Source organism: Pituophis catenifer, unplaced genomic scaffold, assembly GCF_029215685.1.
Source record: "Pituophis catenifer annectens isolate HBS135680 unplaced genomic scaffold, rPitCat1.0.hap2 SCAF_1, whole genome shotgun sequence".
Lineage (NCBI taxonomy): Eukaryota > Metazoa > Chordata > Lepidosauria > Squamata > Colubridae > Pituophis > Pituophis catenifer.
This window is the reverse complement of record NW_027256881.1, coordinates 230,924,595-230,952,298: the sequence shown is the minus strand read 5'-3', so window position 1 is coordinate 230,952,298 and position 27,704 is coordinate 230,924,595. Positions and strand designations below refer to the sequence as shown.

Genomic DNA, 27,704 nt, shown 5'->3' with positions numbered 1-27,704 from the left:
AAAATAAAGCTTCTCTTTGTCTACTCCGAAGTATAATATTACAGTATAGTAGTAATACTATACTGTAATACTATACTCCAAAGTATAGTATTAATCTGTGTAATTTTGGCATAGTATCCATAAATACTGCTAAATAAAAATTTGCTGAAGAGAGAGAGAGACAGAGAAAGAGAGAGAGCGAGCGCTGATTGCAATTTGGTTTGTTGTTGCTTATTGTGCCTTTTTATTATTGCATAGTTATAATTATATGAAAATGACATGCTCTAGATCCGTGATGGTGAACCTATTGCACACGTGCACTGTCACCAGCTACTCTTCTGGTCTCCGCCTATGCTGGAGCACTGGAAACCTGAAGATCAGCTGGCCGATGCACATATGCGCGCTGGCCAGCTTGTCTTCGGGTTTCCGGAGCTCCAGCGCATGCGAAGACCAGCTGGCTGGCATGCATGCACGCGCCAGAAACCTGAACACCAGGTGGCTGGCACATGCATGGGCACCGGCCAGCTGGTCTTCAGGTTTCTGGTGCTCTGGCGCACAGTTTGGGCACTTGGTGCCAAAAAGGTTTGCCATCACTGCTCTAGATTATTGAACTTCATTAGGCTATCATGGGAAAATCTGTTTTTTTAAAAAAAACAGTCTGATTTCCCAGGTCATTAATCCCAGGCCAGAAAACAGAAGCTAGAGGCAAATCATGTTTCATCTCCCTCTTTCTTACTTCTCACTTCCAAATTATTTAGCCAACTGTGCCTGAACTCCCAGAATGATGTATTGCTTGTCATAGAAAAGTGATGGGCTGGTAAACAACGCTCTATAGTCTACAAAGTCACATTTATCCAATAGAAAGCAATGCATGAATAATGGGCCAACTCGTAAGAATATGTAGAGCAACAGGATTAACTTTAATCTTTTTCAGTGCTGTTGAAATAACCTTTCCACTATTTCTAAAACGGCTCTTATGAAACAACTTAAATTCAGCTATCTGAATTTACAACACACCAGCCAAGTGATTTTCATTACATTTTATTTCTTAAATAATTAGCATAATTTCATAGCAAATACATAATTAGTGATACAATTGTATACAGGTTTCTCCTGAGCAAGACTCTTTCAATCTGTATTCCGGTATGATGAGTATAAGAATGCAGCCAAATTATGATTCCCAGAGCTAATGGTAATATCTCCCCTCCACCAGAATAAACATATTGTGTACCAATTGGTAACACAATCATTATTCATAGAATGGGACTCTTCCCTAGCCACAATTCCCCTAGTTCATTTTCCCAATTGTGCAAGTGTTCTAACTCTGTACTAACAATTTAAATATCTGCTAAATTTACATCAAGTTCCCATAAGCTGATGTCTTGGGTATTCGTCTCAAAACACTAGGCCAACATGGTCCTTGCTGATGAAGACCATGGGATTTGTCACCCAACTAATTTTATCAGCACCAAGTATTGGAGACTGAAGCAAAACCTTTTCATGGGCTATCTGAGAACCTGAATGTTTTCTCCTGAACAGATTTGTTCTGGAATAATAGATGACAGAGGACAACTTGGGAAGGTTGGAAGCATATGTCAGCATCATCTGAGCGGTCCCTGAATGGGGCAGAGCAAAAAGTGGGGATTGGAAGAAACTCTGCAGTGGCCAAAACATTCACTAGTATTCTCTCTTCTGTCTTTTTACCTTAGCACTGCTGTTTTGAAGTGAGGATAGAGTGTTTACCATGAGATCATTCCCTTCCACATTCCCTTTTTTTCTTTCTACATGGAGATTCTATACCGGAAGAAATTAATTCAGTCTCCTCCGTGCCTCTATTGCATCTCTCCAAATGACTGAATCACAAGTACATACTGGCCAACATCTCTCTCCATTACTTAGTCCGGATCAAATGCCTTGTGGTTTCCAAATGGTTTGATATTTTATTGCTTATGTGGGCTGGTTGGGGGAATATATATTACTCCAAGGGCTGAAGGCTGGCTGGCTTCATATCTCATCAGAACACCAATTAAAGCAAACAATTAATAGTGTTGCATTGTTTAAAAAATAGGGGATGCTCCATACCACTTCAGTGTTTTTCGTTCAGGCTCAGTCTGAATCTGAACAGAGATAGGCAGATCTCTTTTATCATCACAAGAGCCCCTTTGTTTTTATTCTTCTGGATCTAATATCTCAAATCCACTCAGAGCCAGCCCGCAGACAGGTAACTGAGCTTGCAATGAGGCTGGGTAGTATAGGATGACTCGATGAGAGCAAGGTTCATGTGCTCTGATCATTTCTCTTCTGGTAGCAAGCTATGCAGTAGCGCTCCTTGTGCCCACCGCTCACTGAACAAGCATGACACACAGTGCTATGGCACCACCTGTGGGAATGGAAGAGAAAGACAAATTTAATGACCTGATTCCCAGCCCAGCTCTGTCTGATCTGAAGGGAATTATCCAATCAGGGCTGAACATTCAGCTTCATCAGTAATGCTGCCTAATTATGCTAACTCACACAATAGCAAGGAGAAGCACAGTTTAATCTTGTTTCTTGGTTTACACTACGCACAGTGAAGTTTATATACCAATGCCGAAGGCAGTCATTATCTGCCAAAGAAGAGGGAGTCAAGCTATTCTCCAAAGCACCTGAGGGCAGGACAAGAAGCAATGGATGGAAACTAATCAAGGAGAGGAGCAACCTAGCAGTAAGGAGATATTTCCTGAGAGTTAGAACAATAAACCACTGGAACAACCTGCCTCCAGAAGTTGTCAACTCTCCAATACTGGAAGTTTTTAAGAAGAGATTGGACAACATTTGTCTGAAATGTTATTTTCCTGCCTGAGCAGGGGGTTGGACTAGAAGACCTCCAAGGTACATTTCAACTCTGTTATTCTATTCTATTCTATCTCCCTGGGAAGCAGGCCATAACCAAGAAAAGTCTAATACAATTGATTGCCTTAGCTTAGCTCAAAAAGCATGAACCTCTGTAAATATCAAATATATAAACATTGAAGAGTCCTGCAAAGCTTAGTCCAGTATTCCAGATGCCAATTGAGGCCCACAAACCAAGTTTGTGTCCCAATAACTGACATCCTGCCACCAATAATCAAAGCATAAAGTAGAGTTATTATAACCAGAAGCTATTGAGAAACTTATCTTAGTAGTTTGTCTCTTTTAAAACTATTCTAACCCATGAACACCACAACTACTGATAGCAAAGTTCAGTTTAACTGGTACGTGGAAAAAAGTGTTCCTTTCCCATGTCCTAAATCTTATGTCAATCATCTTAACTGAGTAATTGTAGGACTTAGTATTATGTGAGGGGAAGAATGTCTACTCTGATGTCATTTCACATTTCTATATCATGTAACCTTCTTTCACAGGTGAGTAACTCTAACCTCTTCTTTTTAGTTGACCCTTAGCTGCATCTTCTCCAAAGCGACAATACAGTACCCTTTGGAGGTGCACAGAACAGAACTGGACATGTACCAGAGATTTGTGTTGAAGCTGTACAATATCAGCACTTTCCTTTTTAATGTCTTTCCTGGTGACCCTTGATACAAAATTTACAGTTTCATAGTAGCCAAACAATGAGCAAATCTTTTATTTGAACTATTCAAACATGGGCCTATCAGAGAGCCATTAACACATATGGACCTGGGCTGATTAGCACAACTGGCAAAGGAACAATGAAGTGTATTGTAAAAGTACATCACAAATGGAAATATCTATGGGCCCATGATAAACAAACATGATGGCATCATAGCCCCAGTTTCTGCGAGCCTTTGCAAAAGGTGTGGTATGCAAATAATATTGTGGTATGATAAAGCCCAGCTGTCTAAAGGTTAACTCTCTGTTTTTATCTCATGAGATATTTCTCATCACACTTGTTTTCTCTGCTTCTGAAAATGGCAACATCATATCTAGAATTTAGACTTCCTTTTTCTACTGTTTCCTGGAAAAGAATGGCCAACCTCTTGAACTGTAGAAAGTACCTAGTGAGGTACCAAAGGTGTTTTTTTTTTTCAAGAGGCAACTGGACTTTCTGGTTTTTCTTTGAAGATGTGTCACTTCTCGCCGAAGAAGCTTCTTCAGCTTTGACTGGATGGTGGGATAACCATAACCTGGATGACTAAGAATCTCCATAGATACCTAAGGAAGTGGTAGCTGAGCAAAGTAAATCAGAGCGGGAGACTCTGTAGCAGAGTTTCCTTCTCTTTTACCAAGTAAATTCAGACCAATATTCTTTCCCTCACTACCTAAACTGAATCAGGAACACAGCGCCAGGGATAGTTGCATTAACACTCTCCCTAGTGCACTGTCCTTGTCTGTCATTTCTCCACCTCCAAGTACTGTGACTCATGAGTGACCTTCCCTAAATGGATGCCCTTGAAATGTTTTATTGCAAACCTAATAGTAGTGAAGCAGGAGAGGAGCAGTATTAATCCAAAAATATACTGGTAATTCTGAGGAAAGATACTTTCCCCAGGTAAACTGTACTGTGTAAATCTGAAAATCAAGAAAACCATGGGACAAAACCCAAGCCCCCATCCAACGAGTCCTGCCAAGGGAAAAAAAGATGCACTAAGGCCTGGCAACTTTAGGATATACTTTTCAAGCACTGGCCAGCTGCAATAGCCAAGTCACATTCATTGGGTCTGTCAGTCCAGTGGAGAAGGAATCTTTCTCTGAAAACCTGTGGTTTTTTTCTCCTTAAGCTCTGGGACAGGTTGTGATGTGCCCACTTACAGCTCAATCTCTGTTTTGATCATGGTATGCTTTGTTCCCACATTATAGTCATTTGTAGGTATTGTATAAGGGATGCGGTGGCTCAGTGGCTAAGATGCTAAACTTGTCGATCAAAAGGTCTGCAGTTCAGCAGTTTGAATCCCTAGTGCCGCGTAACAGGGTGAGCTCCCGTTACCTGTCCCAGCTTCTGCTAACCTAGCAGTTCGAAAGCACATAAAAAATGCAAGTAGAAAAATAGGGACCACCTTTGGTGAGAAGGTAACAGCGTCCCGTGCGCCTTTGGCGTTTAGTCATGCTGGCCACATGACCACAGAGATGTCTTTGGACAGTGCTGGCTCTTCGGCTTTGAAACGGAGATGAGCACCGCCCCCTAGAGTCGGGAACGACTAGCACGTATGTGCGATGGGAACCTTTACCTTTACCTAGGTATTGTATCTGGGTAACAACACCAGTAATCAGAACTGAACTGGGCAGTCTTTAGAAATCAAAATTAGAAATAGATGTAAATAAATACATCACCTGCACTGGTATCGGCGTGACATAAGCTTGAACTCTTTTTTGCACTGAAAGCACAACCCTGTGTTCTGAGGAGCAGCGTTCACAACTGGCAACGTGATACCTTCCGTCTTCTGCCACAAAGCATCCTTCTCCCTAAAATACACATAGCAAATACTTAATTTATTTCAAAATATTTATTGGCAGTTTGTTCCACTAAGACATTTGTATTTGGCTCATTTAGTTCCCATGCTATTGCTGTTTTTGAAGAACCTCAGTGGTTGGAGGTTTTAGAGGAATTTACCGTAACTTCCTTTTTAGAGGAAGTTTATGAAATTGATTTACATGACCTCTGGCATAAGAAACCTGAATATCCTGTTATGGTAAATCAAAGGAAGGTAATTTTATACAGCAGCAAATTTGTTTTTTATAATCTTAAAATGACTGGCTATAACAAAAGGTTTGCTTTGTGTGTATTTGAATGTCTCAGAAAATGTTTAACAAAGATCCAGCTACAATAATCTTGCTGTTGGAAGTGCAGTTCAAATGGTTTGGTCTTGTCCATTTATGATCATATTTTGGGCCAACTCCAAAAGGATTGTTAATACAATTTTGGATTAAGCCTTGCATGCTAAAACGATTATGTTCTTCTTCCTGATAGATGGAATCTGTCATGAATTGTAGATCTTTTGGATATGAGGGCTGACTAAAAGAACTACCATTCAACACTAGAATAAGGAATGCATATTTAATTTTCAGTGATGGCATTTTGAAATGTGTTGTCTGTTAACATTTTAACTACTTTTTTTTTTGACAAAGGGATGAGGAAGAGGACTTTCAAGCAATATGAACATGGTTTTTGGAATTGTTCTATATATGACATACAGATAAGAAACTTTTGGGGGCTTTTCCTTAACCGTTATCTTCCATCTTCTAAGTAAATATGCTTCATTGCTCAGCAGTTTGTATTGTTGAAAAACCTCTATCATTTAGTCAAAATCTTTTGCTTATAACCTGTAATTTTTGGGTTGCTTATTATCTTCTGGAGCAACAGAAAAAAATTGCTCTATTACCTATTTAATAGCTTTTTAAATATTTATCATCACGTAACCAGTTTAGACTAAACATACCCAACTCTTTAAAGTTTTCTTAGATTAAAAGTGAGGATCTAGTCAAATTGTATGCATTGATCCAGTATCTGCTAAGTTTTTGGTTTATGCTTTCCCCAGTGACTAACTAGGAAGCTTGCATAATAATCAAACTAATGATATTTCTTTTTTTCCCCTCCCTTTTACCATTGTTAATTCTCCATCAACAATATATCAAGTTGCATAAGATAACTCCGGGACAATGAATATGTCACCAGCTGGGACCTTGAAATCTGAACTAGTTTGGCAAAATTGGTCATTCATTATTACAGAACACCTGGTTGAAAATGGCTTCATACAATACAGCAAACCTGTCAGTGGATATTGTCCTCTGTCAGTACAAAATGACATCAATTTGATCTTCACAGGTCAAAACACAGGTTGGACTATGAATGTATCTGTGCAAGGAGAGCACTGATTGCTGTATCCCCAGCTTCACAAGGGAGTTTTCTCATGGACCTCCTATTTCAGAGAGACTAACAGGAAAGGCAATACAATCTCTCTTAGCAGGCCAAAAAGAAAATTACCATAAAAACTGCTTGGAAGTAATTAACAGCAGCCACAAGATCAAATGACTCTGCTACCTTCTGGAGAGCAGTCACAGTGAGAACATAGTCTGCAGTCATTCAAAATGAATGCTTCATTGCAGTGGTATCAGGGAGTCACACTTTCATGGCCTTTACTGAAGGAGAACATCTCTCTGTCCCTTCTCTTTTTAAGTGGATACTGATCATCTTCCCCCATTATCATCTCCTCCTAACTTGGTTCAGAGATACATGAATAGTTTAACCAGCCAAAATCTGAAAGGCACCATGAGGTAAATCTATTCCCCAGAGCTGATTAAAAAGAATTCTGTTTAGAGGGTGCCAATTTTACCCTCATGTCCCCCCCCTTTTTTTTGAATTAGCTCAGATTCCTAATAATTGACTATCATTTTTCTCATTTTCAAGAACACAGCAGTAGCAAAGATGAGCTGGCTAATTATCATCTAATTGGGATCTGAATTGCTATTTGTAAAACCAATGCCATGTACTGTGAAGGCCTACCTCTGTGATAGTGCTGGGAAAGAACAGAGAAAAAAAGGACAGCCAACTACATGGTGGCTGAACTCAGTTACAGAGGCAACGGATACATCGTTGGAAAGCTTGAAGAATCAGTTTAGGGCCAGATTGTCATGGAGAAAAATCTATCCGTGTGATTATAAAAGTCAATGCTAACCTAATGGCATATAATCAATTATAATCAATGTCAGGTATTTGTAATGGAAACAATTACACTCATTACCTGAATGTGGAAAATATCCTGTCGGAGACAAATAAGTAGGCCATCTGCCCTGTAGTGGATAATGGCCTTCCATCCTCATATGATGGAAAAACATGCCACAAGATCTAAATGGGCTCCATTTGCTGTTTTTACTGGTTTCCATCAGGTTTTTTAAAAACTCTATTTCTAGGGTAAAGGTATAGTGTAGGGGTTCATCAATAGAGAATGTATGGGAAAAAATTAAATTTGACACTAAAGAAATAAAGGTTCACGACATACTTGGAAATAAGGCAGTATGAAAACACTGAAGACAAGAAGGATAAATCCAATAAAAATATCCGAGTGAATTGCTTTCCCTAGCATTACTCACCAGATTTGCCCATATACACATATTTCTTAAAATATCTCTTCGTCAGACATCTACAACTGTTGGTAACAGCGCAGTAGAGAAATAAGGAGTTAAGATATGCTGCAAAATGGCAGGAAGTTTGCCTGCTGAAGAAGTAAGTTAAATTGAGTGCTAAGAATCTGGTTGCACAGGTCTGTAAGAGAAACAAGTCATGCTATAAGATCTATAGGGCAGTGTTTGTCAACCTTGGCAACTGTGGACTTCAATTTCTAGAATTCCTTAGCCAATCTGACTTGGTATGGAATTCTGGGAGATGAAGTCCACAGGTCTTAAAGTTTCCAAGTTGAGAAACGCTGCTGTAGAGATATAACAGAAAATGAAAGGATACTTGGATCACATACTGCTTGTTGGGCAGTGGAGAGTAAAATAAGGAAATTAGAGTTAGAGGCCTCTAGAAAACAGGAATTCTATCCCAAAGAATTAAAAAGGCAAGAAATGAAAATTTCGAATGAGGAAAGATGGAAAAATTATGGAACCAGTGGTGGGTTCCTCCCGGTTCCGCCCAGTTCTGCCGAGCCAGTAGCGGTGATATGACATCACAGAACCGGTTCTGCCCCCCGCCCCCCACGTTATTTTTACCTTTTATTTGGCCCTACCCCCAATCTATTGCTGCCTCCTGAGTCTCAGCTGATTGGCTAGAAGGAAAAAAACTGTTTAAACTCTTGCCACGGGGCTTCAAAGGACCGCCCTACAGCTGATCAGTGTTAAAAGGCAGTGGGGTGGTAGACCGGTGCCTCCAAAAACAAATGGGTAGACCGGTGCCTCCCAAAACAAATAAGTAGACTGGTACAGCTCTGCAAGTAGTTAAAAGCCTGGTAGACCAGTACCTCTAATAAATCCTAAAGAATTGTCACATGACCATCAAGCCACACCCACCAAATAAGCCACGCCCACAGAACTGGTAGTAAAAAAATTTAGAACCCATCCCTGTATGGAACGGTGGATACAAGACAGACTTGGACAGATGCATGCAGAACATATGCACAGGGGAGGAAAGGAGAAGAGCTGAAGAAACTTAGCTTGGAAGTGTGGCTAGGAAAAAAGAAAGGAAATAGTTAGCCAATAGGAAGAGGCTTAATGCAGCAACACTTTTGAGGAGAGAGAGGGAGGGAGGGAGGGGGGAGAGAGAGGAGAGAGAAGTCAATTCTAAAAGAGGACCTGCCTACTTTTAGAGTTTCATTGATTACCTTGGATACACTGGAAGAAGTGTCCGAGGACAGAATTTGAGCTTTCTTGGCCTGTAACCTATGTAGTATGCTTCCCCCAACCCCACAAGAATGAATTTCCAAAGCTAAAACCAACATGGAAGCAAACCATTATCGATTCCTGTTGGGCTCCCTTTACTCACTGCAGTAATTTCAAAAGTTTGATTTTCATATTGCTGATGAGGATTCCCTGTTCCGACAGCTCCTCTTTCAATTTCTCCTTCTCCTTCAATTCCTGGCAGTTTTTCTCCAGCAAAAGTTGCAACTGTTCCTTTTCTTGCTGCGAGCTAAGCAGGAAAAGAAAGGCTTGTGTAACTCAGGGTCTGAATATCAGAGCTGTGGAATGCTTCACAGTTCCTTCCAAAAAAGTGCTTTGAATCTCTTTCCTGTGGAGAAAGGAAACCTATGCATCTTTCATAGGGCATCTCCCACTGATCCCTGTTTTCATTCCATAGGTAATCCTAGTGATATCTAGCAGAGGAGGCAGTTCCCAGCATCTCTCATTATTAGACATACTGGCCAGCTTATCAGAGGTTATAGTTCAATAATATTTGATGGATCACATAGGTTCCCTGCTCTAGTTTAGAAGCAAGAAGAAATGCTACTAGAGCAGTCTAAGCCTTTTAGAATCTATTCTAGTGTTTTAGGCTGCTGATTGCCTATTGTTGTGATCTCTGTGATCCCACTCCATTACAAGAATCAAACAACAGACAGACATGCCAAGACATATCATTTAATTTAGTCATTGATCATTGCAGATGGCCTTCTTTTCACTGGTAGCAGCCCACTGTCCAATGAAATTGTGCCTCACAGCTTCAGGTTCACTAAACCAGAACTTGTGTTTGGTGTCCTTACCATTTAAATCAGTGTTTCTCAACCTTGGTAGCTTGAAGATGGGTGGACTTCAACTCTCAGAATTCCCCAGCCAGCAGGGCTGGCTGGGGGATTCTGGGAGTTGAAATCCACTCATCTTCAAGCTTCCAAGGTTGAGAAACACTGATTTAAAGCAAATGAAATGCATTATTAGAGAAAGCTTTATAAAACATCAACGCAGAGATTTTAAATTTCTTTTGCAAAATATAAGTGGGGTGAAAATGAGGAATACTCGATTGGTGAGAAAGCTCCCTGCTCTTTATGTTCCAAAATGATTAGGAATATAAGGGAGTGCCACGCCATGTCACACCTTTTGATCTACAGTCCCTTGATAGTGTTTGTGGGGACTAGTAATATATCTCTGATATTTTAGACAAAGTTGTTTTCTTCAAGCATCCCTTGAAGATGCCATGGTTTGAACCTTGAACTTTGAACCTTGAGCTCTGAGTGCAAGACATGTGCTCTGTCCCTGAGCTATGGCCAGTTGCCTAAATATAGCTTTAAATATAATGGGTTCAGGCTCTCACCGGTTCAGCTGCTCCATGAGATGACCTATTGTTTTATCCTTGGCTATTAACATTTTTTTTGCTTGCCGGACATCTTCTGTCATTTTATCCAAATGGCCAGCTAGACTCTGGGAAATCAAGGATGAAAAGAAAGCACAGCAGAAGATCAGTGACTCTCAGGCAGAGAGCATATACAGTACACCTATCTCCCGGGAATTAAAATTGCCAATTGCCAATTATTAATTGCCAATTAAGACTTGATTTTGTACCCTCAAATTCTTCAATCATGTAATTGCTACATGCTGACTTCCATTCCACCAAAATGCAGAGAACTATGGCTATTGCCCCCATCTCCAAGTCAGCTTCATCTTACATTAGCTTTACAGCAAAACTCTCCTAAAACTTTTCCATTCTGGTAAAGTCTGTGACCTCTATGCATACCAAAAGGAGCTAATTTTCCAGAAAACCAGCAAAGCCCCTTTAATTTTCTAGAAATAAACATATGGTATCCCTCACTGAAGCCCTATTTTCATTTCTAGAAGTATTCCTAGTGATATCTAACAGAGTTGGCATTCTTAACAATGCATGATATTTGGAATCCTTTAGTAAAGACATGCCAGTTCCTTATAGTTTTTTTTTAGTAAAAACTAAGGCTTGCCATGGGTCTTATCCAATTTAAAAGATAAATATCAATTACATGTGGAACCATCCTCAGGGTTGTTGTTGGTATCCTATACCAACTTATGTTGGTTGTTGTTGGCTGTCATAGAATTAAAAGGCACGTACCTTCTCATGCACTTCAATTCTCTGTGTGGCACTGTCACCTGTCTTTACAGGTCCTTCCAAATCCTGAAGCACCTCAGCCTGAATCTCTTTCATTGTCAAAGCTGATCTCGCTGTTCCTTCTGTGGCAATGCCTCTTTCCTTGACAGGAGCCCTGGCTTCCTTGCTTTTGCTCTCACATGCTCGGTGTGTCATTGTGGTGGAAGAAACTGATGCTATCTGCAGAACAGCATCTTCCGTGGGCCACTTCCAGCATCGCTCCAGTTCCTCACTCAGCTGTTTTGCTATATTGGTGGTTTGCATTTTCTCCAGCTGCAGCTGCTCTACTTGATTTTTCAGCTTCTGGCACTCCTCTCTTAATGTGGAAGCAATGCTCTCACTTTTCTCCTGTTGGGTTTTCTGCAGAGTTTGGCTGGTGGCCTTTAATGTCTCCAGCTCGCTTCGAAGCCATGCCATCTCTTGAGTCTGCCCTTTCAGACTAGCGGTAGTACTTTCTGTCTGTTTTACCAAGACTTCTCTTTCTCCAAGGGCTTGTTGCAGAGTGGCCTGGAGCTGTTGCTTATCCTCTTGAAGCCTGACTATTTCTTTCTCAAAAGTATTTAGCTGGCCCGTGAGCGTCTGCAAAGTTCTTTCCCATCTCCTCTGGTCCTCAAGAGTTTCTGCCTCCAGCTGGAACTTTTTGCTGGCCATTTCCTCTAGCTGAGTTTCCAGGGTTGTGTTTTTCTCCAAGCTTTCCTTTAGGCAGGCAGATTGGTCATTCAGTTCTCTTTGCAAACTCAGGGCTGCTTTCTCATGGTCCCTCAGGGCCTTTTCCTGCTTCTCCAGAGACACTTGGAGGGTGACAAGTTGCTCTTGACATACCAGCAGCTCTTTCTGAAGGTCTTTCATTTCAAGCTTGGAAAGCACCAGACTTTGTTCTTGAGACACAAAAGTTTCCATAAGCGTCTCCTTCTCTTTTTCTAAATTCTTTATTTCAGCCAAACTCCTCTCTAGTCTCTCCTTAAGCGGATCTATTTCTTGAATGGTTGAATAGTCTTCTTTTTCCATCGCCCTGTAACATTTCTCTTCTGACAGCTCCTTGACTGTTTCCAGTTGGCCATGTTGGCTCTTCATGGCCACCACATGTTCTTCCCACCTGTCCAGGCTCTTTTCAGATACTTTTAATTTTTCCTGCAGTCCCCGACATTGAGAAATCAGTTGCTGTTGCCTCAAATCTTGGGCCTCCATATGTGCCAGATGCTTTCTCCTCTCTGCCTCCTGAGTACTCAGTCTCTGTTCTGCCTCTTTGAGAGCTTTCTCAGCACCGTCCTTCTTGGCCCAGGCCTCTTGACATTCCCCAGTCAAACTGGCAATCTTACATTCAGCTTCTCTGAGTGTTTTTACTACCTTGGCCAGTTCCTGCTGCTGTTTTTCCTGCTCACCCATTTTCTCTTTCTGTTGTTCTTCATACTTCGTCAGCTCTTCTTTTAGAGAGCGGTTCTCTTTAGAAAAAGTTTGCTTTAGAGATGCGTTTTCCTCTTGTTGCATGGCCAGCTTTTGCTGCAGAACGGTCATCTCCCCTATCAATGTTCTCAAGCATTCTTGTTTCTGCAAGCTCTCACCTTCCGTTATCCCATCTACCTTCCTACAGAGGCAGTGTTTGGGTTGAGGATAACATAATCCTTGGATAGAAGACACATTGCCTGTTGGCTGCTCCTTTTCCAAATGGACCTGCAATTCACCATCAGCCTTCTTCTGCTCCTTGCCAGAAGGTGGACTCTGGACATACCTTTCCATAAAAGGATTCAGTTTCAGAAGGGAACCCATCTGCAAGAGACTGTTCTTTCTGCTTCGCCAGACTCCAATCCATTTCTCCAATGGCTGTTCTGGCCCAGGCCTCAACTGATCATCTACCCTTGAATCAGGAACATCCATCGTTCTGAGCCTGCTCTTGTGTATGAAGGTGCTTCCTTGATGAAGCCCCTGTTCTTGGTTTGAGTTTCCAGCCTATGGTAAATGAATAAACATTTGGTACAAGATGATACTACCCTGATAGAAATACTCAAAGATTTCAAGTTACAGTCGCCAAAACAATGCGCAGATTCATAAACAACGTGTGATGGAATTCTTTCAGCCTGGGAACAAAACGGGATGTTTCCAAAATATTGCAGATCAAGAACAGATGGGCATATTTTTATAGTGTAAGCTGCCTGGAGTCTCTATTTGCGATTTGGGTGGTCATATAAATATGTTTAATAAATGAATAAAAATAATACCCAGTAAACAATTACCATCTTCCCCATTAAACCAAGACCAGTAAGAAAGAGTAATATATATATTGTTACTCTTACATACAATGGGTAACATACATATTAATAAATGAGGGCCAAGGTACACACAGCCAAGATTTTGCAAACTATCCCAGTGATGGGTTGCCCCCGGTTCTGTAGAACTGGTAGTAAAACCAGTGGGAGGCCCCACCCACCGACCCCGACATCATCAAAACGCTTCTGTGCATGCGCAGAAGAGCGTACTCATGAAGCAAGCACGCATGCGTGGCCCCGCTGCGAACCGGTAGTATAGGTAAGTAGAACCCACCCCTGACCTATCCCCATTTTTACTTGCAATAAACCTGTCTAATCAGACTCCATGAGAATTTTACTTCTTTGGCTCTCTTTCTGAGCAGAAATAAAGTTCTGTCTCTCTGCTTCCTCGGTTCAGAATTGCTGTAAGGAACCGCATAGCATTTGCACAGCAATTTGCAAGTACAGATAGTCCTCGACTTACAACAGTTCATTTAGTGACCATTCAAAGTTACAACGGCACTGACAAAAAATGACTTAGGACCGTTTTGTCACACTTACAACCACTGTAGCATCCCCATGGTCATGTGATCAAAATTTGCTTGACAACTGGTTCATATTTATGACAGTTGCAGTGTCCCAGGGTCATGTGATCAACTTCTGACAAGCAAAGTCAATGGGGAAGTCAGATTCACTTAACAACCGGGCTACTAACTCAACAACTGCCATGATTCACTTAACAACTGTGGCAAGAAAAGTTGTAAAATGGGGCAAAACTCATTTAACAAATGTCTCACTTAGCAATCTAAATTTTGGACTCATTGTGGTCATAAGTCGAGGACCTCCTATTCTCTCACTGTGCTTGAACACACATTTTCCTCTCTCGGGATGAATTCTGCAAAGCAGGTGTTGCAAAAATGGAATGGGAAAGAAGATGGATAGGAGTGATACTGATTACAGAAGCCATTATATCCCCGTTACTTCTTCCCTTAATTACAAAATTGAATTTGTAACTTTTTCTAAATGTTTGCCTTTATATTCACATAAGAAAAAGGATTGTCTGGAATTGTGGAAATTGTTCCAAACATTTCTGCAGGACACCAGATTGGGAAAAATGGCTGTAAGTTTATCTTTTATGGGAAATAGCAATAGCATTTAGACTTATGTACCACTTCACAGTGCTTTACAGCCCTCTCTAAGCTTTACAGCCTTCTCTCTAAGAAGGCAGCATTTTGCCCCCAACAATCTTGGTCCTTGTTTTACCGATCTCGGAAGGATGGAAGGCTGAGTCAACCTTGAGCCGGTGAGAATCAAACTGCTGGCAGCCAGCAGTCAGCAGATGTAGCCTGCAGTACTGCACTCTAACCACTGTGCTACTATGGCTCTAGTAATAGAAGAAGTGATCTACTTTCAACTTTTGAAAGCTTTTCCCTGAAATTCTAAGTTTGAATATGATATGCATCATGCATATTATCTATTTATTGTGAAAATGAATAGGTAGCATCTCAACCAGAAGGCTTACAAAGCAATTTATAAATTTTTGTCCTTGAGTCCATAATCAGTTTTGTGGAGTTATGCGGAAAGTTCTACGTTTCTTTCTTTTAATAGACAAAAATACTAGAATGAACCAAGAATCCAAACTATTGCTAGTATTTTCTGGCAGGAAAAAAATTGCATGTATAAAGGAAGCAGAGGCAAAACTGGTATAGCCTCAAGACACATATTATACAGCTGATTACTGAAGGTAAACAGGTGAGACTTGGTCATTGGTTACACTTGGAGCCCATGATAGAAGAAAGGTTAAATAAATAAACTCTATACCTTAGACAATCCATCCTCTGATTGGGTGTACTTTACAGCTCTGGTGGAAAATTGTGGCAAAACTCTAGGAAAAATAACAATAATAGATCAAGGAGGAAACTGCTGACTTCAGCATCTAATTTCCATGCTCTGTTTCATAACATTTCTGGAGGAGGTTTCTCAAAATAAGCTACCTGAAGTCAGTTTGAATTGTGATCCTCCAGAAATGGCTAAACTACAACTTCTGGTATTCCCTATCATGGCTGCTGTAAATCTTAGCATTTAGCAATCACAGATTCTTCACCATTACCCCGAAGAGAGCATTACAGATTACGATGTGGCTTAAATCTGTGAGAAGAGTAGAAAGGGCGCATACACAGGAGCATTATAGACTATTGCATAAAGGGACCACAAACAGTTCACAAGGGCACATAAGAGTTTGTGCAAGTTTCACAGAGTCTGAGGGTTCACTAGCAGAAAAAGTACATGAATCTGAATATGGAGAACAACTAGTCTTGTAAAGTTGTGGAGAACGATGATGAAAGGAGGAAAGAAAAGAAGAACATAAATGTTGTAATACTAGAGAAGCGTATTTGTAAAAAAAATAACACAATAGCTAAAGCCTGATTATAATTTCCAATGCAGCTGTGCTTCTTATGGCAGCATTTTGAAGGTTGGAGGAATATACGTTCCATAGTACAGGGGTGGGCAACTGTGGCCCTTTTACAACCTGTGGACTTCAACTCCCAGAATTCCTAAGACAGCCAAGCTGGCTCAGGAATTCTGGGAGTTGAAGTCCACAGGTCATAAAGGGGCCATATTCATACATCAGTGTGAGATGCTAAATGTGAATCTCAAGTTCCTCACATTTGGGAAGATTTGTGTCTTGTTACTCACTCTGAGACTATGGGCCATGCAGCATCCAAATCTTCTCTGCGGAGGGCCAGGTGGAAGGCAATGCCATCCAACTCATAGAGGGAGCTCAAAATGTCTGTCCGTAGCTTTTCATCCAAGAAGGGGCTACGTGCATAGTACCACTCACTGCAAAGAACAAACAACAGAGCATACTAACTCCCAGCTACCCGTGTTACCTCCATTCCATTCCCACCAGAGCCAAACAAATGTAACTGGCTTAGAAGGCGGGGGACCACCTATGCATCATGAACCTTGAGAATGCAAGAGAAATTAATACAGTTAACATTTATCTACCACCCCTTTAACTCTGCCAACCAAGGATTGCCCCTCTAAATTGGGGTCAGGGTTATATTGAGGCCCAGGGCAAAAAGAACCCTGAAATCTTTAGTGAGATTCTCAAAGCCTATCTAAAAATTTAATTAATTCATTCATTCTTGATTGTATTTAAATAATAGCATTTAAGTATAATTCATTTAATTCAAAAGTATTGTAAGTGTTATCTTGGCACTAGCTGTTTCTTTGTTCTGATCTCACCTCTTAGTTTTTAAAAAAGTTTACCCTGTGAAGATAGCTGGGGAATTCTCTAGGAGCATTTCCACTCTGCCATGCTTTTCATCCCACAAAACTTCAGAAGCAATTTGGGCTCTAACTCTATCTGAGTTGACTTGAAATGCTGAGACGAAAGGGTGAGTATCAGTGCCTTGAGCTACCACACTCTCTGCAACAACAAAAATCTCATCACCTGCACTCCATACCAAATGGAAGAAAGCAAGAGAGGCAAAAACAAAATAAGGCGCCTTTATTAAATCTTGTCAATTTTATACCTTTTAATTTTTTTAAATTGTATAGATAGAAGGGGATTTATGACATTTCTTGTAAAGAACCTGTAGTACAGTGGACTAAAGCACTGTTATTAACAGATTAACATCTGCTGCTTGCAATTACTGCAAGTTCAAATCTCACCAGGCTCAAGGTTGACTCAGCCTTCCATCCTTTCAAAGGTAGGTGAAATGAGGACCCAGATTGTGGAGGCAATGAGATGACTTTGTATATAAATATACAAAAGTATGAAGGCTATTGCTTAACGCATTGTAAGCCGTCCTGAGTCTCCGGAGAAGGGGGGCATATAAATTAAAGCAAAAAATAAATAAATAAAAAATCACTGCATTAGCATTTTCTTACAGGTCTTAAAAAAATCAGCAATCTGGAGAACAGATGGCGGAAGAGCTCTCATCAACGTGGAACCACACAGATAGCTGAACTTCACAGTAGCTTTCCCTGTTCTGTACCTGAACCAGAAATAAATCAGCCTAACTTTCCAACAATACAGAGATCAAGCTCAGTGGTGGAAATCAATTTTTTTTACTACTGGTTCTGTGGGCGTGGCTTGGTGGGCATGGCGTGGCTTGGTGGGCGTGGCAGGGGAAGGATACTGCAAAATCTCCATTCCCATCCCACTCCAGGGGAAGGATACTGCAAAATCTCCATTCCCACCCCACTCCGGTCAGCCAGAGGTGGTATTTGCTGGTTCTCTGAACTACTCAAAATTTCCGCTACCGGTTCTCCAGAACCTGCTGAATAGCACCCCTGATCAAGCTGTTTCCAAACCGGTACTGAATAATTGCAAGGGAAGATTCTTACCTTGTGACTTCTGGTTCCATGAAGCAGAGCTGCAAGGTCTCAGCTAACTGTTGATGGACCAGGCAGTAGCGGATGAAAGCACGGCCTTTCCCCACAGCGGTTTTCAGCTATTGAAGAAACAAATGTATGTTCCAACAAAAGACCAAAGTAGTAAAGAACTCCTTAAATTGCCCTATTTGCTAAATGTATTTATTTATACACTCTTTCTAGGCTATCCAACTTGGTTTACATCTTCTTCCACGTTCCCTGTAATTTGTCTTTCCCGCTTGCTTCCACTGCAACGATCCATTTTGCCAATGTCCTAATCTTGGTGCAAATCAACCCATATTGATGTTCTTCACCAGAATCTGAATAAAGAATGAACTATCACCAAATTTCCTTGGGAACTGCTCTACCTTGATATAGAACTATGACTGACAGGTTCTAAACAGTATAGCGTGTATCAGTAGTGGGTTCCATTTACCTTTGCTACCGGTTCGGAATTGTGAGTGCGTTTGTGTGCTTGCTTTGCTTGCGGCGCTTCTGCGCGTGTGCAGAACCTTTTGCACATGCGCAGAGCATCCATGATGATGTCCGGGCAGGTGGGCGGAGCCTCCCGCCGCCACCACTAGTGGTTCGCAATCTGGGGCAAACCGGTAGAAACCCACCATTGGCATGTATGTATTTTTGTAGGTACATGTATGTATGCACCTCCCCACACACATATTCGGATATATATACATACAGCACATATGTAGGTTATCCTTAGATAATGACTGCCCTTTTTAGTGACTCTTGGAACTTAAAATGACACTGAAATTTATGATCAGTCCTCAAATTTATGATGATCACAGTGTTCCTGCTATCATGTGATTACCATTTATCCGGCTTCTGACAAACAAACTCAAAGGGGAAGGAAGTTGCAAGTTGTGCTCACATGATGTTTGATTTAGTGCCTGCATCTCTTAGTGATGAAGGTGCTGGTTCCAATTGTTAAGTGAGAACTACTTGTATAAAGAAAGCAATGTAATCCAACAATGCTAAGTATGTCAGGGAAAGCTGTATCTCCTGTATATGCACTTCTGGAATAATCTATGCTCACAACTTCAACAGTTGTAGCTTCAACCTTAAACTTAAACTGTCTACCGTGGACCTCACACCATCCCTAAGAGGTCTATAATGGGGTGTGCATAAGCGTACCAGCGTGCCTACCGTCCCTGTCCTACTGCCCCCATTTAATTGTACTCATTTCATGTGCTCATGTCCATGTTTATACTTAGACCGGCTATCTCATACATGTTTGACAAACTAAAATAAACAAATAAAAGTTTCTCATCAAAAAAAAAAAAAATAACACTTCAAAGAGTTGCAACCCAATCTTCAGTGCCCATAAGAGGTTACTCCAATTACAACTAGGTCTTGATTAGCACTGATAATGAATCCCACAAAGGGGTCACATTATTTGAGGGTGCACGATTCAAAGTGATATTTCTGTGGAAAAAATGGCAATTGGTTCCAGCTTGCTAAAAATAAGCCATGAACATTTTTTCAAACCAAGGATAAAGAGATGGGACCCACATGTGCTCCAGGTGGCTGCTCCTTAGGCAGGACAGTGGTCCGCCATTGGTTTGAATGCCAGGAAATAAAGGATTTAATTCAATGGTGAAATTCAAATTTTTTACTACCGGTTCTGTGGGTGTGGCTTGGTGGGCGTAGCAGGGGAAGGATACTGCAAAATCTCCATTCCCACCCCACTCCAGGAGAAGGATATTGCAAAGTCTCCATTCCCACCTCACTCTGGGGCCAGCCAGAGGTGGTATTTGCTGGTTCTCCGAACTACTCAAAATTTCCGCTACCAGTTCTCCAGAACCTGTCAGAACCTGCTGGATTTCACCCCTGGTTTAATTATCAAACTCACAACCATGACGAAGCCTTTTAAAGCACACTAAATTTACTAACCTTGCTTCTACCTGTTTGGGGAATTGTTTATCTAACTATCTTAAAGCTATAGAGATCTTTGGGATGACAAATTTGAAAAGGCAGCCAGTAAGTCTATCTTCATTTCTGTATACAAGACAAACTAACTATATGTATAAGAACTTAAAGAATTTGAAATAAATGGCAAAATATTTAAATAAGATTTGGAACCAAAAATGTTATACATGAATTAAGGGACTAGAGAAATTTGGAATATTTAAACTTTTATTATAAAATGTTGGAACCGACTACATGAAATAAACAACTTTTGGGGGAAACCAGAATTATGTTGTCTACTGTAAGTCATAACAGAAATTAGAGACTTTATGATTTAAATTGGACACTAGAGGGGATTAAAGATGCAAGGCAGAAAGAAAACTGCCTTTGGTATTGATGAAAATTGGGTTTTACGAAATGATACAGAACACTATAACATTGGAAATATTATAGGAGATTTTTAAAAGAAGGACCAGAATATCAGTGACAATGTTTGCTTCTATCGATAGACTTAAGTTTAAAGGATGTTAATAAAAGAAAGACAGATGTGAAATCATTCCTTTTTCCATTTTGCACCCACAAAGATTAACAGTGTCTAAAATCCCAACTGCAACAACATGGGAGTTAGCCTTAATTGAGCCTGAGCAATCCTTGCAATAATTGCATTTTGGGTCACATTAAGCATGACCTGGTATCAAATTACATTGTGCACTAAATAGAATATTACATTAATCAAACTCACACTAATCACAATCTGTGTGTATTATAATTGTTAGATGACAAAATTTCAAAATTTTTCTTCTTTAAAGGTAGAAATTAAAGTGAAAAAGTTTCTTTAAAAATACTAGATAACATGGGTCTTTGAATATTTCTATATGTCATGGATATTTCCATAGGAACATAATTTCCATTTCTTATTGGGATCCCTTTGTCAAACACAAAGACTAATGCCTATTTAAAACGCAGAGCACAATTCTAGAACATCTCATTATTTCACTTGGAAAATAATGTTTTTGGAAGAAATACAGTATGAACTCCTGGGCATATGCAGGTTGCCAACAAGGGATGTAGTATTATTCAATAATTCTATTCAACAAATCTCACAACTGTACGCTGACCTAAGAAATAATGTAGCATATTCAGTTTTGTTTATCACAGCGTGCAAACCCAATTGTTTCAGTTTTATAAACTTCAGTTTATGACTCAGAATTATTTGTAAAGCAAGTGAAAGGGGTTGTTCAAGAAATTATGGTTAGAACAAGCCATACCAATTTGGTTATTTATATGTACATGTGATCAGTAACAGAATGCTCTTGGCATGAAAGGCTGAAATGCAGCTTTGTTCAAATTTGTTCAAATTAAGGAAATTGCAATGAGATTATCTTGGTCCCAGACATTAAAAATAAAAAGAACACTGTGTATCTGGGTAGATCTTTAAATCTACCCAGAGCTGTAGAAAGAGATAAATGTGAAGAGCTAATCTTGGAATGTACTTTTGGCAAATAGTTTTGACTAACCAGATTGCTATAGTAACTACATTTCCTTTTTTAAGATGTTTAGTGTTTCTTATGATATGCACTTATATGCACTTCAAAAATTTTCCAAAAATGAAAAAAATAATTACCTCAATCTTTCCAAACCTAACAACCTCTAGATAAATGAATTGGACTACAGTTCCCAGAAACCTCATCCAGCATGCTGGATTTGTAACATATCATATCTGGAAGGTACCAGGCTGAAGTATAACTATAGAAACATAACAGCATTTACTGCCATCTTTGTGAATATCATCTTAATGTCTTGCTTCTTGAATGGTGGGTTGTTTAAGCCACCAGTGGATGACTGACAGATGTTGCTGAATTACTACTCACAATAGCCCAGCTAGCAGTCATGAATGATCCTTCATCATTAGCCTTGCAGTTTAAGATATTAGAAATTGTAACTCATCAATATCTGGAAAATTCCAGAGGTGGAGAATTCCCCATACCTCCTCTATCTTTTCCCATGGCAAAGAGAAGTGCAGCATAGTTGATTTGTTCTCACCAGTCTACACTGCCCCATATTCCACAATAAACTCACATAAAATATAAGCTAATCTTACTTTGTCCAAAGAAGTGACATGTTGAACCCCTGCATGTGGGTTGCTGTTTAGCCGGGTGAAGTTTCGGCTCAGAAAATCCCAATAATCTTTTTTCTGTCCAAAGAGATTTTTCTTCTCTTTCAAATCATACTAGAATATGGAGGAAGTGAAATAATATTAACATTTGTATATTCTTCATTGATGTTCTCATTAATGATTCAGTAGCTGATTATATGGTGACAGAACTGAAGAATAGGTGGTTATATATTTTCTAAATAAGCATGTTTTTAGGGAATACTATAAACATACTGGAGATTCAGATAGGAATGCTGGGGGAAAATAACTCTGTACTACTCCTCTTCATCACAGAGCAAAAAGTAAAATTCTGTTGGGGCAGCACAGAGGTGAGACTTTGCCTAAGGAGTAAGGAATGGTTTCAAAAGCTGGGAGTGCATCATGTTACAATATTAGTAGCTAGAACCAATTTAAATTGTATTTCTTGTGATATACTCTATAATCCAGGAGTAGAAGACCAGTCTTTAATTGGGGGCTATACAGTATTTCTTTGGGGTTATCTATGAGGATTTTTGGTAATGGTGACTACCAACACATGCAATGAGCAGAAATTAGCTAGGACAGTTCCCTCCCTCCCTCCCTCTCTCTCCTAGTTTCTCTCTCCCTCTCTCTCCCTTACTCGCGCTCTCTCTCTCTCTCACACACACACACCCTCCTTCTCCTCCCTTTCTTCTCTCTCCCCACTTCAAGAGAAACAGATCACATTGCCAGAGATTTGAACTAAGTCCTAGCAGAGGGTTGCTGAAACTGGAGCAACCCCTGCTATTACCTCCAGGAGCCCAAGAGTCCTATTGTCAAGCAAAGTCCTAGAATTGACAATTGAGTCTCATACCTGCAGTAGAAATTCCAGTTGGGCACAGAAGGGTTGCAGTTCCTGGCTACCATCTGTCACTGGGAGACCCCGCTCCCGGTAGTTTTGGTTCAAATCAACCAGTGTACCTAGTGGGGGGAAAAGAGCGAATTCATAAAACATCTGAGTCCTGCTGTAGCATTTCTTCTCCTAAAGTTAAAATCAGGTGAAGAGAGTTTGCCAAACATACCCATTACAATCTAACCAAAATATCAGAACAAGGAATAAGGAGGAAATATATCTGGGAAGATCCCATAGAGGGATTTCATAGTCTAGCAAAAAAAAAAAAAAGAGGCTGACTCCCATGAAAACTTTTTAAAGGCTGCACACAGTTCTCATGTACAGAAAGGAAAATGATGGAACGAGCATAAAAAAGCTCATTCAGCAAGGTTATTTATGCATGACCTCCCCTCTTGCAAAGGAACAGATTTTTAAAAAGTGTGATCTGTTCTGGGCAGAGAGGCAATCAATCAATCAATCAATCAATCAATCAATCAAAGGCAGGTTGACTCGCAGAGTAAAATATGTTAGCAGATGGGATGCCCTACTTATTGTTTTATTATTTATACCTTTAGTTAGAAAGCTCAACTTTCAGGTGTATCACTGCCTCCATACAGGATAAGTTGCCTGCGAGGGTCTGTACTTTTTATCGCTGAACTTCTAACAAAGCCAAGTCTACTCTGAGTTTAATTTTATTACTCCAGCCCTGTTAACCTGCTTGATCAAGAACCCATCCATGTCTGGGTTAGGATCTTACCCAGTGATCCCATCTCTGATGGCAATCTGTTTAAGGCCTATATATGACAGTTTCATCGTCACAACAATGTCAACACAGATAGCATTATGGTCAACACTTATAACCTCCTATGTGTAAAGTCCGGTATTAGAGTTATCAGGGAAGCATCAGAATAATTTCTTCAGTTTATGGACATCCCTGCTAGATACTGTAGATGCAGTGAGTAAGGCTTAGAATAATCTGCCTTTTATTCTTACAGACATCTTTCAAATTACAGGAAGGCATGTTGTGGTGAGGATTCATGAGGTTTGCCACAGAAGCATAACTGAGGCCAGTATAAGCTCCTGCTAAACTCACATATGATTCCACTGAGTTAATTATCCCATTCCGAGTGGTTTCTTTTCTAGCCTGTGGCATGATAGGCACTTACCTTGGGTTTTCTGGCTAGTTCTTTCTAGCTAGATATTTGCAAAACTGAAAAGCCGTTTTAATTTTAATTCAGTGACTGGGGTCTGCTCACTCTTTCTAATTCTGGCTAGGTTCTAAGTGATTCTCCTAAGGGGGAAGATCAGCAGAAACTGCCTATTCTCCAGCCATCAATTGTGCTTTGTTCAGACACAAGGTATAAAACATAATATAATACAAAAGAATACCATTCCAAGGGATATGTGAGAAATATGCCCAACGTCCAAGCAGAAGCCAGATAATGCCCATCATTTTAGTAATGCCTACAGCGAAGAGAGCAGCCATATATACTTACTCTTTAAATCCTTAATCACATGAAGTATCTCTCTGTCAGCAGCCATAGTTCCATATCACCAATCCTTCAAAGGAAACAGTTATTAGTTAAGGAAATTCCATGCTGGGTCTACAGTCAGCAAGAATAATAAAGATATTTCAAGGAAGCAGATTCTGGTGTCGTAAACAAATAAAAATTATTTAAATATGTATTGTTATTTAAATTTTTACTGTTAAGGATCCCTTTTTCTGGGAATTTCATATCTTGATGGCTGCACAGACATGTACAATACCCATTTTAAAAACATCAGTATAAAATAGGTTGAATGTAATGCACAATATATAACCTTCCATATTAAGAGAAGGTAGTTGAATCTTTCTTTTTTTGCTCGTAACAGTTTGCAGATTATTGTTATTCAGTGATTACTAATCCTGATAAAGCAAAACATTTTTTCCACCCAGGAAGTGTTGAAAACTCTGAGCAATAATTTCTTCCCTAAAACATACAAGGAACTAAACTAACTAATCTCACATGGACAACATTGGTTAGGATGACTATTTCACAGCAACTATCTTCTGAAAACATGGAGCCATCAGTCCTTTCTTCCTAGCTCACAAGAAGGAAGCCAGGAGGCTGAAAAGACAGGCAGGAAACTAGTTAGTAGGTTCTCCTGCTCCTCCTTCATCTGCTGTTCTAGGTGCTCCTTCAATTGATCACCCAAACAATTTGCTATCTGATGGATTCAGATGGACATCTGCAAAGATCATCAAGCAGTGCAAATATGTCTCTCCATGGAAATCAACCTTGGAGACATCCATATTGTGGTAATGGAAACTTCTGCCATCACTTTTTCTCCTGATAGTGCTCCCTGGACAGTGGAAGGTGAGTCTCCCTTACAATGAGTTTAGCTCCTGGGGATTTCTCAGATAGATCTATGCAGTTTTCTTGGCAGCAGCGCTGATGTGGTTTGCTAATATCTTCCTCTGGGAAGGTTTTTCAGTTTCTCAATCTAGTCCACTCTCCTAGTATTTCTTAGACGATTCCCATCCAAGTCCTAATCAGGACTAATCCTTCTTGTTTTACTTGAGTTTAAGACTCAATTAAAGGAGATTTTGAATTCCTAAGAGTCCAACCCTCCTCTGTTTAATAATTTTCAAAGAGGTAAATATGATAGCCTTGGAAATGACGTATTTTTCTTCCATCTGTTAGGTAGCTCCTTTCTGTCCCAACTGATATGAACTCAGGAGGAAGTAATACTTCCTCAATTAGTTTCTCATTATTTACTCTTAGCTTCAAAGGGCTTTTCAGCCTGAGTTTCTGTGCCAACCATACTTCTATTCCTGCCTTCATATATTCCTTTATTCCCCACCCTATTTTCCATCCTGATCTGTTCTTCTGAAAGGAACGGCGGTGGAGGGACGACCAAACACCCCTCTCTAATTTGGATAAAGATTGCACTAGAAAACAGAAACAACAATAACAAAATCAAACTTCATTTCCCTTCAACTTTCTAGCAACCTTTTATCCTTAAGGCCACACCCGCCCCCCCCAACCCCCCGATATTTTCTAGCTACTTTTGGAACCACACAAAATATCCCAGTGACCAAGCCTGCCTTCTCTTATATTTGCCTAATAATTCAAAAGGTCTTAGTCCCCAATCAATATGCCTTGCATCTTTGGCCTATTCAAGGAACATTTACAAACCACTTCAGGCCTTGTAAGAAGTCAAATGAGACCTTGGCAATGCCCAGCTTTTGCAGCCCATGGGTAGAACAACAAATGATGACCTACTGACACAAAATAAGAAATCAAAAAATCATAACCATTACTTAAATGCTGTTTTTCAAAATGCAAATTTATAAATTTGAGCCACTTCTGAGCTTAAGATCCAGACCAAATGACGTCCTTTCCTTCCCCACCCTTGATCTCGTGCCTCTCAAACCTGTAGAGATCCGGCTCTTTCAGTTCTGCACCATAGATCTGTAGAGACCTTTTAGATGTTTTCCCTGTAGGCAAATTCAAATGTGGACCTCCTGAAGTCTGAGAATTAGCCTACCTGTGGGCAGTTTTCAACAGCCTGACAGAGACAGCTACCTATTTACAGTTGCTTCCTTCATGTTGCCCCCCAGGGCAGCTGCTGCTGGCAATCCTGGCATTTTCCTCCAATTTCTGAACAGCTCAGGCTGCACATACCTGATTCGAGAGGCTGGATCCTAGCTGAGGACTGGAAAAACGAGCTCTAACACCGGACCTCTGGATAGCCAGACATGAGTGGTTTCCTTTTTCCACTGGAAGTCACTCCTTCCCTAAAGGGAAAATGTGATGTTAGAATCTCCATGGTTTCCAAAAAAAGGAGCACTAATGTAGGCCTGATCTAACCCTTCTAGATTCAGACCTTGCTGGGGCAACAGGAAGAACGGTTGCAATTACCTGGGCTATTTTGCTATTTTCTGCATTGTGATTTGGTGGGCAGTTTGCAATTTGGAGCAAAAGGGGAATTCTGTATGTCTTGAGGCGAAAACAAAAGCCAAGTAGCACTGTGATTGCCAGGCCTTTCAGATGATATTGTGAACCACTAGGCTGCCTAGTAGTGTTATTGGGAAGGCTGGTTCAGTTTGTGAATGAAATGCAACCATCACTATTCCTTAAAAAGCTGCTTTGCAGATAAAGGGAAGAATGAACAGGAGCAGTGCAGACCTTCCCCTCCAGATATGTTATGTGAGGGATGGTATATTCTATTTCTTCTCTTTTTTTTCCCCTGAGAGTGATTTCTACACCGGTTCCTGTGAAGAAAAGTACTTAACCGCGTAGGAGCATCTTGAGATACTTAATGGAAATCCAACCCCGGATAGGGTGAAAGGGCTAGCTGGAAGATGGTGTTAGTCAGTTTCATCGGAAACCCGGCTAGGTCGCTTCTCGGTCGGGCAGATCAAGTTAGGGGCGTGGGAACCGAGAAGAGCTTCTCGACGTCCTGCGGGGTCGAGTTGAGCGGTGGCCGCCGGATTTGGGGGGCGCGATCGAGGGATAGCTGGACTTTGAGGCGGGATTGTTGAATTTTGGGGCGCGATCAGGAGACAGCGGAGTGTCTCTGTCCGGCCGCCCTCCGGTCAGAGATGTAAAGTGCCTGCAGCTCCGAGACTCACCGCCATGTCCGCCCCCTCCGGCCCTTGGCCCTGCGGTTCCTCTGCGGCCTCCCGATGTCTACCGGCAAACCGAAAGTTTC

General features: G+C 40.6%; 1 protein-coding gene across 1 annotated transcript; it reads right to left on the bottom strand.

Annotated features, from left to right (window-relative positions):
- Positions 1-1,004: 1,004 nt before the first annotated feature.
- On the bottom strand, positions 1,005-27,704 carry RUFY4 (RUN and FYVE domain containing 4). The gene is made up of 13 exons (XM_070957119.1): positions 27,625-27,704; positions 26,675-26,787; positions 24,503-24,566; positions 22,989-23,095; positions 22,103-22,231; positions 18,049-18,155; positions 16,390-16,533; positions 15,514-15,577; positions 11,414-13,396; positions 10,649-10,755; positions 9,392-9,535; positions 5,248-5,379; positions 1,005-2,359 (listed from the first exon to the last, which is right to left on the bottom strand). The coding sequence occupies exons 3-13, from the start codon at positions 24,546-24,548 to the stop codon at positions 2,257-2,259; spliced, it is 3,066 nt and encodes a 1,021-aa protein (XP_070813220.1). The 5' UTR covers positions 24,549-24,566; positions 26,675-26,787; positions 27,625-27,704; the 3' UTR covers positions 1,005-2,256.